The sequence below is a fragment of the Mesoplodon bidens genome, assembly GCF_964165515.1.
Source record: "Mesoplodon bidens genome assembly, chromosome: 16".
In the NCBI taxonomy this organism is placed as follows: Eukaryota; Metazoa; Chordata; class Mammalia; order Artiodactyla; family Ziphiidae; genus Mesoplodon; species Mesoplodon bidens.
In genome coordinates, this window is record NC_138173.1 from 67,661,996 (window position 1) to 67,677,944 (window position 15,949).

At 50.8% G+C, this 15,949-nt stretch overlaps 2 protein-coding genes across 5 annotated transcripts in view; one reads left to right on the forward strand and one right to left on the reverse strand.

Moving 5' to 3' along the window:
* Window positions 1–726: 726 nt before the first annotated feature.
* LOC308630041 (uncharacterized protein) lies at window positions 727–4,869 on the forward strand (the record flags this gene model as incomplete). The annotated part of the gene is made up of 3 exons (XM_081258423.1): window positions 727–799; window positions 2,377–2,608; window positions 4,658–4,869. The coding sequence occupies exons 1-3, from the start codon at window positions 752–754 to the stop codon at window positions 4,867–4,869; spliced, it is 492 nt and encodes a 163-aa protein (XP_081114549.1). The 5' UTR covers window positions 727–751.
* An 8,175-nt stretch (window positions 4,870–13,044) lies between these two features.
* Window positions 13,045–15,949, reverse strand: part of CYRIB (CYFIP related Rac1 interactor B) — a 154,779-nt gene continuing 151,874 nt past the window's right edge. For all 4 annotated transcript variants that reach the window (XM_081258912.1, XM_081258913.1, XM_081258914.1 and 1 more), the window contains one exon: window positions 13,045–13,786. In XM_081258912.1, coding sequence (XP_081115038.1) covers window positions 13,723–13,786 — 64 coding nt within the window. In that variant the 3' untranslated portion in view covers window positions 13,045–13,722. The remainder of the gene's footprint in view (window positions 13,787–15,949) is intronic.

The window sequence follows — 15,949 nt, forward strand, 5'->3', positions numbered from 1 at the left end:
TGGATAATGTCTACAACTCAGCAAGCTTCTTATTTAATCGATGACAGATACAAAAGGCCACATCTTGTATTATCGTAATACATTTTGTGGGCCCTGGCCACCGTGCCCTAATGGCAAAGTCAGCCCCTCACTTCCCTCCCCCGCCTGCCCCCTTGTATTCATTTATATGAAATATCTAGAATAGGCAAATCCATAAAGTCCATCAGTGGCTGGGGTGATAAAAATGTTCTGGAATTGACTGCAGTGGAGGTTCCACAATGCTGTGAATATACTAAAAAGCCACAGAAGTGTACATTTCCAATGTGTGGATTGCATGGTGTCAACACAGTCCTTTAAGAAAGAGAGAGAACAGAGGCAGCTACCAAGACAGGCAACAAAAAGACTTCAAAGCGATGCCTCTGGCGAGAAGCCACGGAGGAGATGGGGCTGACGGGGAATGGGAGAGTCTGAGGTTTAAAAAAAAGAACTTGGGCACAATTTGATTCTTTAAACCACGTGAATGTATAACTTTGATTAAAGAAAGAAAAACAGTGCATAAATATTAGCGTACGTCTAAACGCCCTTGTTGAAAGCTGGAGAATCACCTCCACGGGTCAGGGTCAAGGTCAGGGTCAGGGTCAGAGGGAGGGGTGGGAGACACCGTCTCCCAGGGGCCACGACCGCGGGCGGGGGCGGGGCTGGAAACCCCGTGGCCTAGGCAGGGGTCCTAGAGAGTTTCTGCGTGGGGCGCGGCCTGCGGTCCAAGACTGGCATGGCCGCCACGCCACGGCTCGCGGGGACAGCCGGCCCGGAGCCTCGGGTAGGGACTGGGTGGGGCGGCGGGTGGAAGGCCGGACCCGGGTCCTGGGGGCGCGGCGGGGTTCAGCGCGAGGGCGCCCCACAGCGGCCCCGCGGGGGAGGTCAGCCCCGGCTCCCCCCGCCCTCTCCCCGAGCTTCCCTCCCTTCTCGGGACCCCTCTCCTTTGGAGAGCGTCTCTCTCTGTCTCTCCATGAGGCTGAACCCCCGATAGGGGTGGCGCGTGCCCCAGGCTGTCCCCCCAGGGTCCTCTCCACGGCCCCACCCTGAATTCCTCACCGTCTCCTGGAGGGCCCGACAGCGACTCCTCCCCACCGCTCGTGCGACGTGCCTCCGGCGCCCCCTGCAGGCCCAATACAGGAACGTCTGCGGGCCGCTCCTTTGCCTCCGGCTGCTTCCCGCACCCCGGCCACGTGGTCACCTTCCTCCGTAAAAACATTAAAATTACCATTTAAGACTGTACTGGCCCACTCCCAACCATACGTTAAAGTTTTCTTTGGCCTTAAGTGTATTGGTATACAGATGACTATTCTAATAGTAAGTATTATGACATTCTCTTAGAGCTAAAAGTTTTTCTTTCTTCTGATTTTAAATAAATTAAAACATTTTTGTGGGCCCTGGGCACCATGCCTAATGCAGAAGTCAGCCCCTCACTTCCCTCCACCCCCCTTCGCCCTGGCAGGGGACAAGTCTGTCCCCTCGGGCTGGAGCCCATGGTCGCACCCTCTGGATATAAGCTCTTCAAGTCTTCCCTTTCCACTCGGCTGTGCTCCCGGCTGCCCAAGCTCTCGTCCTAAAACACACGCACTGGTGTGCAGTGCCGCTGCCCTGCTCACGAGCCCTCTGTGGCTCCCAGTGCCCTCCGAGGTAAGGTGCCCACTGCAAGGTCAAGTGCTATCAAAGACTACGGACAAAACGCTACTGGAGTCCGGGGGAGCAAGGGGTAGTTAGAGGATTGTCCTAGATGCATCTACCCAGAAACCCAACGATGTGGGCTGGGAGAAGAGAGGACTCCCTGTTCCCTTCCTGTTCCACCCGAATCTCTTCTCCCCATCTTTGGACCGTGCCTGGGCCCCGCTACCCGGGAAAAGGAGGCGGGGCCAGACCGCAGAGGGTAACAGCTTATTAACCTGTGCCAGCGCTGTTCTAGGTTCTTTACAAACAGCTCGTTGGTCCTGGTCACAATCCCACAGAGGAGGTATCACTATAGGTAATAATAATCTATAAATATTTTATGTAAATATGCATAAAGTTCCACTTAACAGATGAGGAAACCAAGGCACAGAGTAACATTCCCAAGGGAACAGCTGTTCCAAAACTGGGGAGTCCCTGGTCCTTGAGTTTCTTGGGGTCCCACACAGGTAGGTGTTGGGGGGGGTGACTGAAGGGATGTTTCTGGGGGGTTTGACCACCTGTGAGATTTCCACCTACAGGCTGACTTTAGCACCCAGCTGTGGGCATGGGGAGCAGTCTTCCCAGGGCACCCCACTCCTCACCCTGTTAGAAGCTTAGCCGGCTGGCAGCCTTCACCAAGGCCCCCGCATCCACAGCCCTGGATGACACCCGCTCTGCCCTTCTTAGCCCTCAAGGAACATGTCATCCCTGTTCTCGAGGGGCCCCAAGAGCTTGGTCAGAGAGCTGGGCAGGAAAGGTGAGCTGGTGCCCGTGGACAGCCTGGCCAGTGCCCTGCGCCTGCGCCCCTTCTGCCTGGTGAGGAAGAAGCACAGACGCCACCTGTGGCCTTGGGACGCCCCCCTCATCCCCACGGACTTCTCCCTCGTGGATGCACTGGAGCCCGGCTCCCCCATCCCAGGTACCTTCAGGTGGGGCTGGCAGGCGGCAGAGTGGGGGTACTGCAGGGCAGCTCCGAAAAAAGATCCACGTGGGTGAGAAAGCTGACACCCTCCTCCCGGGCACACAGAGCCCCCGGGCGTGCCTGGCCTGGAGCCACACCGCAGGCACCCCAGCTGTGGGGAGAAGGATGCTGAGTGTAGGAGGCACAGGCTGGCTCCAGGCTCCAGCTCCAGTCTTGGTCTCCACACCCGCACAGCGGGGAGGCTGGGACTTTTCTTACCAGGTCGGGAGGATCAGTGATGGTGTCTGGACAGCGTTCGGTACCTGGAAGGTTGGCTCTCGAGAGGCAGTTTGTACTGTTAACAAGACAGGAGTGGGAAGGCAGGGGCGCCTGACCCACCCACCTGTGCCGTGGTGCTTAGAGCCTGAGAAGCCCTAAGCCATCCCAGTGGGGCAGCTGGCCGGAGGTGGGGCTCAGCCTGGGGGTCTCAGGAGCAGACACACAGCAGGCCCTTGGGCACAGAAGTGGCCTTTCTTCGAGCTGAAGCGTCAGCCCTGGGCAGGGTGGGTGAGGAGGGGAAGAAGGAGAGAGGGAGAGTGAGGTGGGTGAGAAGGGGAGAGGCGAGGATAAGCCCTGTGGGTGGTACCTGCTGTGTAGTAGGTGCTCAGAAAATGCTCACGGAAGGAAGTGGGTGGGGAGGGAAGGAGGGAGGAAGGGAGAGGTGAGCCCATAAAGGTGTGCTCTGCCTGACACGGGAGCTTCCCTGGGCCAGGTCTGTGACCCCAAGACCTCCTAGTCAGGTTCAGGACACCAGGGCCTGACTGGAGCAGGGCAGGGAGCCCGGGGAAAGGCTCCAGCAGGTGCCGATGCCTCGCCCCGCAGGCACGGCCATTGGCCGGGCCCCAGGTGAGGAGCCTGACTTCCGGGGCCCGCAGAGGCAGGCTAGGGCCCAGTTGCAGGACCTGGCCACGCTGCCCCCAGAGCTGCGGGACCCACTGCTGGGCGCCCTCCAAGAGCTGCTCCAGGACCCTTGGGCACTGCAGGAGCTCGAGGACACCGTAAGGGGCTCAACGGCCAGACCCAGGCTGGGGGCTGGCATCCAGGACAGAGAGGGATGGGCTAGGAGGATGCGAGGCAGGAACGGGACATGCTATGGGTCTTGGTAGCACACAACCTCAGAAGGCCCTGGGGTGACTGGGTGCTGCCCCGTACCAGCTGTCGGATCAGAATCTCCCTGAGCGTTTGTTCCCTGAAGCCCAAGGAGGGACCTTGGTTCCGCATTGTTGGCAATGAACCCAGGCTCGTCCCAGCCTCACTGGCATCATGAAGGGCTGGGGACCCAGAGCATGGGGACGGGAGCTTGGGTGGTAGAGTATGTGGACAGAGGGGGACCCACAGCTGCCTCTCCCTGCTCTTCCTCGCTGCTCTCCTGCAGCTGGAACAGGCCCTGGACACTGGGGTGCTGGGACAGCTGGGTGGCCCTGGGGGCCTCATCCTAAGTGTCCTCTGGGACCCCTCAGGCAGCCTGTCACCCTCGAAAGGCAGGGCCATCCTCTGCATTCTTGGAGCACTAGTAGGTAAGAGGACTCCCATGGGCTGGGGTCGGGAAGAAGAGAGCCTGGGGAAAGATGCTGTTCGTGGCTGGAGCCTCACGCTGGGGATCAGGCTAGCCTGGTCCTCATCCTGGTTCAGCCCTGGGCAGGCCTCACCGTGTCCTGCTTAATAACCACCTTGCAAAGCCACCCGGCCGGAAGATGAGCTAATACACACGAACGCCTTTTGTAAGTGAGGCCCACCATCCACCCTTAACGGATTGTGTTTTAGGAAGGCTGAGGGGGACGGGAGTAGTCTTACTGAAGACCACGCAGCACTTCCAAGGCCGGCACAGTTCCCACCTTCTGGAATCTTCTGGGGAAGGATGGCCCCAGAGATACCTGGTGGGGCTTCTCCCCGGCTCAGGGCTCCTGTATCCCAGCCCTTCCTGCCGGGGCTGCCAGGCCTACGAGGAGAGTCACAGGTGCCACAGACCCTTGGTGGCCCTCACCCCCCGACCCCGTCTCTCCACAGTGCTGAGTGACACCCAGCACTGCCTGCTGGCCCAGTGCCTGGCGAGGGGGGTCCTGCCTCAGCAGCTGGAGCTGGTGAGAACCTGGGGAGGGGATGCGGGGAGGACATCCGGGGAAACAGACCTGCAGAGCGTGCGCTGGGGTCTGCCCTCTGTGTACCCAGACCTGAGCAGCCTCTGCTGGGCGGGCTACACCTGGGTTTATTCGCGATGATGAAATAACACGGGTTTATTCACGGATGACGTTGGGCTCCTCCCTTGTTCCCGGCCCTCTGCTAGGGCCTGAGAACACGGGTGGAAGAGGCAGCCCTGTCCCTCACAGGCTGCTCAAGGGGATCCTCCAACAGCTGATTACAGACAGCGCCTGATTTAGCTTGTGCAGGTGGCGGTGGGAGCTCAGGGGTGTTTCCCAGAGCGGGGGCCCCTCCATGCAGTTCGTGGATTAACAGATGAAGGATGGGGGGTGGCCGTCCAGGCAGAACAGCGTATGCAAAGGCTGGGAGGCACTAGGAGTGTTGGAAACCGCTGACTGCAGGCAGCGCAGGGAAGAGCATTTGGGGGCGCATTACTTGGAACCACAGTTCTGCTGGGAGCAAGGCCCCAGGGCCGAGGCTTCGCTGTCAGGAGGGCGGGGGAACGGAGGCCCCAGGCTCCCAGCCTCAGCGGAGGGGGTGTTCCACCGCTCCCGGCCTTGGGAGACCTATCTGTTCACTCTGGCTGATTCCTTGCAGGTGGCGAGCATCTTAGAGCCAAACTTCAACCAGCTGGAGGAAACAACCTTCTCCCTCCCACCGGAAGTGCTCTCGTCCCTGCAGAGGGAGGATGTGGCCCTCACCCGGAGCCTGGTGGAAGGCTGTGAGCTGGAGCCGCAAGGCCCCGGCCGCCAACTCATCTGGGACCCTGGCATGGTGCCACAGCTGTCTGCACTCTACGTGTCCCTCGCAGGGCTGCAGCTGCTGGCCGCCCCCGGCCCTGCAGCCCTCCAGGCTGATGCCTGAGAAGGGTGCCACATCCTCCCGCAGGGTTCCAGCCACCCCGACTCCAGGAAGCTGTTGGCCTGGAGCCTCTGTGCGGGGCTGGGATGCAGCTGCCCCTCCGGCAGGCACAAGTGACTGGGGGGCTCCCCGGGACTGGCTCACATACCCTCTTCTCTCCTTCACAGGATGGCCCCCAGACTTTAGTTGCCTGTCCACATCTGGGGCGGGGGGCACCAGTTAGGCTAGGGTCCTACCTTGGATCAGGATTCTTCCTGGAGAGGCAGTAGAGGCTGGTTCCAGAACAGCCTGGCCTCCATTCACTGCTCCACCACCGACAGCTGGGTAGCCCTGGGCACGTCCGCCTTCTCTGTGCTTCCTCCTCCTGTAAAATTACCCCCGTAAAGTGGGGTGATAAGAATTCCTGGCTCACGGGATTGTAGCGAAGGTTTTAAAAGTTGTGCATAAAGTGCTCTGAACAGTGCCTGGCTGTCAGCTGTTATTGTGTGATGTCATTATTATTAATAATAGTATCAGTGTTTTGGAAGAAGCTGCCAGACCTTTCCCCAGGTTAACAAAGGACTTGGACAACCTCCCCTTAATTTCAGCGCCCTGCAGCTCTCCTTCAGCCTCAGTTTTCCCATTTGTAAAATGAGAGTGATGGATCAAACTGCACCGTTGTCACCCAGCTGCACCATTCAGGGATCCCACTACAGACTAGGGTGCAGGCCAAGGGCTGTGCATCTTTGTGTGAGCAGTGGGGGGTGTGGGCACGCACATGCGTGTGTAAGGGCGTGCACAGGGAGCAGGGGAAGAGCCTGAGCACGCACCACAGGCCAGAAGCAGCTCTCCCGACTCCCAGCTCCGTGCTCTTCCTAGCAGAGCACACCAGACAGAAACAGACCGAAACAGACCTCAGTAAGACAGCGCTCAGAGGCAGACAGATCACATGGTTTTGCCCCCTCTCAGTAGGATCACTCTATATATTCTCTTCTCCTGATAAAACTTGTCTAACAACCAAAACCACGGTCATTGTAAAATAAATAATAAAGTTTCAGAAAGGTATGAAAAACATTTTAATTTCCTTAATTCCATTCTCCGGAAATAACCAGTATTGACATCCTGATGTTTATCCTTTCAGTATTTTTTTCCATGCATTCATATAAATTATCTTGCAGAAAAATTTGGTAACATATGTATCATTTCATAAACTTGCTTTTTAAAAATGTAATATGTGTATGCCATCAAACATTCTCTGTAACATGAGAAGTGAGGTTTTGGGCAAGGGAATCTTTGCAGACCTTACACCGACCCCTGGAAAGCTCTATTCTGGAGATAATGCACCAACGTCACACTCACCAAAGGTAAGCATCTTCAGCTCCGTCTGGAGGGTGTGGACACGGGCTCCTCCTTGTGGGGAGAGCAAGAACATCGGTGCTTTCCACCCTTCATTGCCAGTTGTCCAGTCCGTCACATTAATCAAGTCTTTCTTTCTGCCTGTTGCTCTTATGGGCTCAGAGAGGCCCATGTTTTAATAAGTTAATGAGCCACAAGTAATTTAAAAGGGATTAATGTTCAACTCACATGTCTTAAAGGGCATTAAATGGGTCCATATACATGGTCTGCCTGAAAACCCTCTTTCCCTTCCCAGCGCCTCACCTCCTGCAGCTGCCCCAGCCCCTCTGACCTCCCCTCCGCCCGCCTGACTTCTCCTCAACCCCTCCCATCCCCCTCTTGCTCCACACGCACCCTCCCCTCTCTGAACTTCATTACACAAACCGGTGCATCTTCTCTCCCAGGAAGAATCTCTCCTTTTGTAGGGGGTGGGAATGGACATCCAGTGGCAATGAAAGGCTTCTCTCTTGTGGTCTGGTGAACATAATAATAAATGTTCCATAACACATACATTTTTAAGTTCAACTGTCTTGAAAACTAGCTTCTGCCTGAAATTAGAGGTAGTCACAATTTGAACCAACAATCTAATTAAACCAAACTCGTTCTAGAAAGTGAGAGTTCTAGCAGCAGCAGCAGCAGCAGCAAAGATGGAGAAAAATAACGTAACAGAGCAAGGGCCCTGAAACCAGTAGATTTAGACTGAGCAGTGGCTCTAGTGGTAGCTGTGTGACCTTAGGCAAGTTTCTTAACCTCTCTGAATGTTTCCTCATCTATAAAACGGGGGTAATGGTATCTCCCTATGTTTGTGCCCCTTGAATAGCATACTTACGTACAGTGGTTTCCTCCCTTTATAGGACCCCTAGAGAGCCCACTCATCGGCGCTCACAGGATGATCCTTGTCTGAAATCCTTCAGCAGCTAAGTCAGGGGCTCCAGGAGCTGTGAGCTTGGGGCCAGCAGCAGAGCTGGGATAGGTGAGCTTCCCTGCGGCTGTGGGGGTCTGAGAAAGCCGCCTCTCTGTGCATAGGCGCCTCCTCTGCCTCTGACCACCCGGAGCAGCTCTCCCTTCTCAGGACCTCCCCCAAGCACCTGGGGCACAGCCTGGAAGCCACTGTTGTCTTAGCAGCTATTCCAGGTCAGAGGTGGGACCACGGAGACTGACTTTTACAGATGCGGAGAATGGGGCCCAGGGAAGTCATAAAGCCAGTGAGTGAGGGGCAGAAAGGGAGCAGGACCCGTACAGGGGAGACGCTCCTCTACGCAGACTGTCCTGTGGTCCACCCTCCGTGCCCCTGCCCCTCCTCCCAGCCTCTCGCTGCCGAGTGCTCCCTGGAGGACCACTCCCCCACCAGACCAACAGATGCCGTTACAAACAGGAGGGGGGGAAGGCAGGCCTCACTGGGAGGATGACACCTGATCAGAGACGCAGGGTATGACCCATCTGCCACCCCACAGGGGGACCAGCCACTGCCAAGGGCCTGGACAGTGCAGCGCCCTCACTGCATTTGAGGAATAGCAAGATTGGCGTGGCCGGGGTTACCTGATGCGGAGTGAAGGAGACGTGATATTTGTGTACATGCACGATGTGTGTACAAGGTCTGTCCTCACATCACTGTTTACAGTGACAGTAGGTGGGAAATAAACGGAGTCCCTCAGATAGGGACTGGTTTAGCGAGTTATGGTACAGGCATGTAATGCAATACCACACAGCAGTCACAGAGAATGAGGATGCTGTCTAGGTAAAAACATGGGACAATCTACGATCCTCATTAAGTGAATAAAGCAAAGTATGGAATAGTATATGGAACAAATTGCACTTGGGTAAGGGGATAGGAAGAATAAATACTGGTGACATAAAATTTGAACCCAGGTCTATCCCACTTACTGAAGGCGCACTGCTTCTACTACAACCACAGATTCAGAAATTTTTCCAAAAACAGTTCTTGAAAGATCCTGGTGTTTTGTGTCAATATTCAGACCACATACTACTGGGAGGCTATATACCAACATTTGCTGTTGCTCACGTGGCTTCCTTCACCCGAGCGCCCTCTTTATACACCCAGAAATCCGCTGCTCTCCTCCATGATGTCCCCACCCGGCACCCGTCTTCAGTCCTAGGACACTCTGGACAGGTACTTACTATTTACTGACACAATGATGCGAACACGGCTGCAGCTAGCACCATACCGGCGCTCAACGTTTAAAATAATTACGGTACTAGTTTTGGTTTCAGATACCCAGTTAATCGCCTGCCCACTCAGAAACCAGTGCTTCCTCACAGTAAGTTTTTATTAATCAGTTACAGGATCTCTAAAGGATCATGAAAATTAGGCAGCTTGCCCTAACACCCTCACAGACTGAAGAAAGCAGTTAGAACTGGTGCTGTGGACAATTCTAGGATCTGTGGGAAACCATACATGTTCATGGACAAGACACCTGAAACAGGTTACAATACAAACGTCACGACGGTCATAACAAGACTGGTGCTCAGCACTCCTGATGTGCACTGGACAGTACAAGCATCATCGAGCACAGCCCTCAGGGCCACGGTGGGGGGCTCAGCATTTCAAGTATTCTGTTTTATAAATGAGGACACATGAGACTCATCCAAAGGCACACTGAGTTAAACTCAACTCCACCAACTCTGAAGTCTGCGTTTTAATTTAACTGTTTACACCAATGCTGCCTTTTGCAGACAGTACAGACAAAACACGTAGTATATGAAACAGAATCAAACGTTAGAGATATTGTCTCAATTCTCATTTTACTGATTAGGAAAACAGAGTTCCAAAGCAGTGATACGGCTTGCGTTTCCTGAGGTTTTTTTTTTTCAATCAAATATTATTTAATGACAGCTGTGCATATAAATGTAGTTGTATTAGCGTTAATATTCAAATCCTGGCGGCTCTGAGCTCCCACCTGCACAACTTCCAAGTGTCATCACCTCCCTCCGCAAGCCTCCCTCAGTCGTTGCTGGGGGACGCTGCAGGTGCCTCACGTGTCCTCAGGAGCAAACCTGACCCGCTCTCCTGCGGAGGCTGTGGGCCGGTCAAGGAGGCGCCCTGCAGACAGGACCCTCCACCCGGCCTGAGGGGGACTGCCCACCTCGAGAACTGCCCCCTGGCCCCAGCCCACGCTGCCACTCAGTTCTAGCACCACACGGACACCGTGTGGGACCTGGGCCCAAAGCGGGGCTCCTTGAGCTCCAAGTCTCACCACGACTTGTATGAATGCTTCTCGGTCAGCTTCTGCCCCAACCCCTCTCCCATCTAGGCCAAAACCCAATTCTGCAGGCCAGACAGTTTCCTGAGTTTTTATCTCACATCTTTCCATTACATCTTCTGGGATCACCACGTAAAGATGGCGAAACATGCTCTGTAAGGGATTATAAGAATTTATGAACTGGCAATTCCTGCAATCTCAAATGGAACCAGTATGGCATTTCACCTCAAAAGACCTGGGTTTGAGCACAAATGCTAATTATCCTTATGACAAGTCTAAAATACTTGGAGCAGTCTTAAAATAGTCCAGAGGGCTTCTTAATCCAAATCTCTAAAGTGAGAAAACAGCCAACTGAAGAGTTCTGCTCATCTAGGTGGAGGGCTGCAGAAACGGCAGATAACAGATCATGATGGGTATCGTTGGTGGAAGACATGATGCAACGGATACTTTACACTGTGAAGGAAGAGACACGGGGACTGGGGCAAAGGATGAGTAGAGAGATACCGACCAGGCTGTTTTAGAGGTAAGAGGGGGTAAGAGGAGGCTGCCTTAGGGTGACAGAAAATTTACCTGCACAGAACGGAGTCACACCTCCCTCCAGTACACAGGGCAGATCCTGCTAATTAATCCTGGTCCTCTTTCCTGATGAGCCCATGGCCGGCCCCATAATCCTTCATTCTGAGGATAGACACGAATAGGGATCAGACTTGGCAGGTGAGAAGATGCCTTTTTGTTCTCTCTGGCTATCTGAACGGCAAATATTAGACCAAATTAAACCCACCTCCTGGCAGCAGAGATGGCTCCTTGTATCACTCTGCAGCACGGTGCTTCCGGCACGGTGCTTCCAAAACACTAGGTTCTCAAAGAAACCTGCTCTTGTAACTAGATGAGAGATCGGTAAACTTTCTGTAAAGGGCCAGACAGTAAATATTTTAGCCTCTGAGGGCCATATGGCCTCTGTCACAAGAATTCCATTCTGCTGTTGTAGTGCAAAAGTAGCCAAAAATAACATGTAAACAAATGAGTGAGGCTGTGTTCCGATAAAATTTTATTTACAGGCACTCGAATTTGAATTTCACATATTTTACACATGCCACAAAATATTATTTTGACTTTTGTCAACCTTTTAAAAATGTAAAAACTATTCTTAGTTCATAGGCTGTAGAGAAACAGGTGGCAGGAGGATTGGCTCACAGACGAGTTTGCGGAGCCCTGGTCAGAGGTTGAGAGATCTTTCCACTTACTCTCCAACGTGCAGATCTCAAACTATGTTAACTGAAAAGGCCGCAGCTGTATTACTTTATCTATTTCAGCTGCAACCTTATTTTTAATTTACGTTCATTCACTCCGTTCAAGCACGCACACTTGGCACCTACTTAGATTCGGGCAGAGGGCAAGATCCTTGGGACACTGAAGGGACCTCAGACATGGCTCTTTTCTCAAGTTCTCACAGTATCAGGAAAGAGGTCCAGCAAAATATCAGTAGTGTTGGATGAGATACTTTGTATTAGAGTCTTAGGGCTGCCGTAACAAGTTACCCCCAACTGGGTGGCATAAAACAAGCTTATTCTGAGTCCCGGAAGCTCTAAGTCTGAAACCAGGGTGTGAGCAGTGTTGGTTCCCTCCGGAGGCTCTCAGGGAGAACGGTCCAGGCCTCTCCTCCAGCTTCTGGTGCTGCCGGCGACTCTGGGCTCCTTGGCTAGCAGACACACTGCTCCAGTCCCGCCTCCATCTTCACACGGCCTTCTGCTCTGTGTCCGTTTCCCCTTCTTTTCTCTTATATTGAGTTTAGGGTCCCATGTAATCCAGGACGGCCTTATCTCCAGATCCTTAATTTCAGCTGCAAATACCCTTTTCCCAATGAGGTGGCATCTCCAGGTTCCAGGTGCACGTATCTTTGGGAGACGGGGCACTATTTAACCCATTACAACCCTCTTATTAGAAGGTGCCTAGAAGGAGGTGGCTCATGTATATCCCAAAGGCTTCGTCAAAGTGACACAAGCTGGTCCTTGAAAAATGAGAGCTGCTCTTCATCAGACGGACACGTGGGAGGAAGTGAGTGACAGGCTCAGGGACCACCAGCCGGACCCGAGTTACGGAAGCGTGACACTGCGTGGAACAATCTGAGCAGCACACAGCTGAGCCTGGCTGGGAGCAGGGTGTGGGTGCGAGAGGGTGAGACCAAGGCCAGAGAGGTCAACAGGGATTCCATCATGAAGGGCTGTGGGCACGGTGACCTGACACTACTAAGCCAGAAGGTTTGGATGGAATCCTCTGGGATTTTCTCCCATAGTTAACTGTTAAACTAGCATGGGTGGATTAGACAACCTTTAAGCAGCTTCTCCCAATCAGGACACTTAGATTTCATGATTACGGTTTTATGATCTTAAAGTAATAAGCATGCGAGTTTCCTACCACTAGTGATATTGTGGCCTTCAGTTTCTCCTAGGAAGTCCCTCGTACACTCACTCTCCTCCCAGTAATAAGGACTGTTCTTCCTCCACACTGTTTCAAGTTGCTATCTTCTCCCTCCTGGAAAATGCCTATCAAGCAAGAGTGTAGTTTTCCTTGTTACTACATCCATACAAGAGTAAATCAAGGATACAAGTCAAGTATGACAAGATCACTAGTCTTACTGCACTTAGCAAGATTTTAAAAGCAATTAAAATGATAAAAAAGAAAAAGACCCAGCCCTCCCCTAAAAGGAAAAATATGTAATGTGTGTATACATTCCATAAAAATATACATGGGGAAAGCTCTAGAAGCCTAAAAACAAAACACCAGTAAACCAAGCCACACTTAGAAAAATGAAAGCTGATTTTTATTTTATCAACAGCCATTCTTTAAACATGAACATGCATACGTAATATTCTACGCACACATCACAGTTTTTAACATTAGTTAATAAAGGTTAAACACACAACATACATCCTTACAAAAAAAAGTCAAAATGCAAACTTAAAACTTTAAACAAAAGTCTTACTAATTTAAAAAAAGTTTGTGTTGGGTACCATTTGTACAACACAGTTAATTTAAACATTTTCATTTTGGCTGCACATGAAAAAAGCGGCAGTAGAAAATAAAGTCATTGAGGGTTTTTAAATAGCAGAATAGGCAGTTTTGCCATGCAGGAGAAGCAATATTAAATATTAGTTTTCAAAAAAAATCCACATTTAAAAATATTTAGTTCAAGTCACAGAATTTTTCTCAGTAGAGACCCCAATGCAATGCATAATTAGCTGCCTTAGATGGCCTGTTTGAAAGGACAACGTCCCTTCAGAGTATAACTTTACTGATTTTGGCACAGAAAAGAAGTCTTAAGAACAAGAATATGATTAAAAAAGAGGGAGAGGAACAGAGGAAAGAAATAAAAAGCAAGAGTAAATGAGATAGTAATTGCAATCACTAAAAACTGTGCATTCTCAGTCACTGCAGAATACTGTCTTCTGTCTACAGCAGGTGCTTATTCCAGAACTGTTATTGCAGCATGGATTTAATCTGCTTGGAGGTAGTCTCATCATTCAAATGTTTTGTTGTGTACCTAAAAGGGAAAAAACATCAATTTCAGGGAGTTAAAAAACAAACAAACATAACCTGCATCAGGTTCTATAATTATGGTAAGAGAGGCAATCGGCCAGGCAATCTTCTCTCACAACATTATGCCTTTTCATTCCAGCTTTAACCCTGTTCACGCCCCGCTAGCTTATGCTCCTCTCACCTTTTAAACAGAAGATCCAATGGCTGTTTAACTTATTTAGAACTACCTTGTTGAAACTACCTGGTTAAGTTCTAAAGTAACTTCTCACTCAGAGGAAAATAATTGCTGTCCTATATCAGGGGTTAGCAAATTAGAGCCCGTGGATCAAATCCAACCCACCACCTATTTTTGTAGGGCCTGTGAGCTAAGCATATTTTTACATTTTTAAATGGTTGGGAGAAAAAGTCAAAAAATAGTATTTCGTGTTAACGTAGAAATTACATGAATTTCAAATTTCAGTGTTTATAACATTTTACTGGAACAGAGCCATGCTGATTTATTTAAGTACTGTCTGTGGTTACCTTCTTGCTACAACGGCAGAGCTGAATAGCTCTGGCAGACAACACATGGTCTAGAAAGCCTAAAATACTTGCTTATTCTTTGGTCCTTTACAAAAAAAAGTTTGCCAACCCCTGTTCTAGTCTGTATTTAAGACAGTTCAACGATTTCAGTTCTGTCATATCCCAAAATGTTTCAGTTCTCTAAGTGCCTTATTTCCAGGCAGATATGCTTTAAGTATGTAAATGCAAATTAAGAACCTAAAAAAGAATCGCTAGGAGTGATGATTATTTTACGAGAAGATTCACCATAGGATTCTTTTTAATGGCAGAAATTCAATAAGCAGGCCTACTGTGTGTCAGGCACTGTTCCAGGAGCTTACCCCCTAGCAGAGGGAGAAAGATGACAATACGCTACCCCTACAGAAGGGGTTTTAGGAGCAAAGGAGGAAAATACTGGTGGGGCCTTAGAGACAAAGGAAGACCAGGTCATGCAGACACTACAGGCCATAGTGCAGAGTTTCGAGATTATTCTGAGGTTAATGAAAGCCAGCAGAGGATGATGAGCAAGGGGGCGATGTGTGGTTCCTCTCCAGGAGAAGCGTAGGGAGAAGAAGCAGCAGGGGACCAGCCGGGGGCTGGGAAGGCCCAGTGACCCAGGCTTGCACCGCCATTAGGAGCGATGCCTGAACGGGGGGCACGTTTTGGAGATAATTCACACAGAACTTTAATGCTGGATCAGTCAACCTGGTTTACAAGCATTTCACATATCTTTAAGAAATGTATCTCTTTAAGCAGATACACACGGATGGTCTCTCTGTGTTAAAGAAATTTAAACTCAATTCTCGTCAGGTTCATTTCAAATCAATTTAAAAATTGAAGAAAGTACCTCAACTCAAGTAAATCCTTAGAGAGGTAAAGAGACAAATATGTGCTTCCGTAAGTCTGTGATATACTCTACAATTTTACTCAGAGGTCACCTCCATACTGTTCTCGTATTACAGAACAAGACACCAGCCTGGCACATAACAGGTACTCAATTAATATTTGTGGAAGGAGGACAAGAAGCTAAGCAGCCAGCCTGAAAGAAAACTCCACAAGGGAGAATTTTTACACTAAGTGGTAGGTGATGTAGCAAAGACTTAACTTTTCTGTTTTATTTCCCAAGTGCAGATAACGTATATATCGCTATACATAATCCTACTGATGTCAGGAAATAAGAATTTTCAGCATCCATCCCTTCATTTCTGTTGCTTCCATCTCCTTTACGCAGCTGCACAGTGGAAAGAGCCAAGTCACAGGCACGACAAAATGTCAATTGCAGAGCAAAGCATGACTGCCCAGCAGTGGGCTGTGCCCGTGCGGGAGGGCTGAGCGCTCTCCTCTCCACCCGGATACGAGCTCTCACTCCTCCGGAGGGACGGGATCACAGCTTCAGCACCTCAGAGCCTCCTGGACACACAGCCAATCCAGAGGCATGTCGCATCATCACACTCTTATCAAGAAAAGGCCAATAGCATGTAACACACGTGAAAATAATGTACGAACATGTATGGTATTATTTTACTTTATGCATATACACAAAGTCCTTTTCCAAGTGCACATGACTTTTCTACTTTAGAAAAGCAACTATTATTTACCTTTCTTTTTAAACTTAATGAAGAAGGCA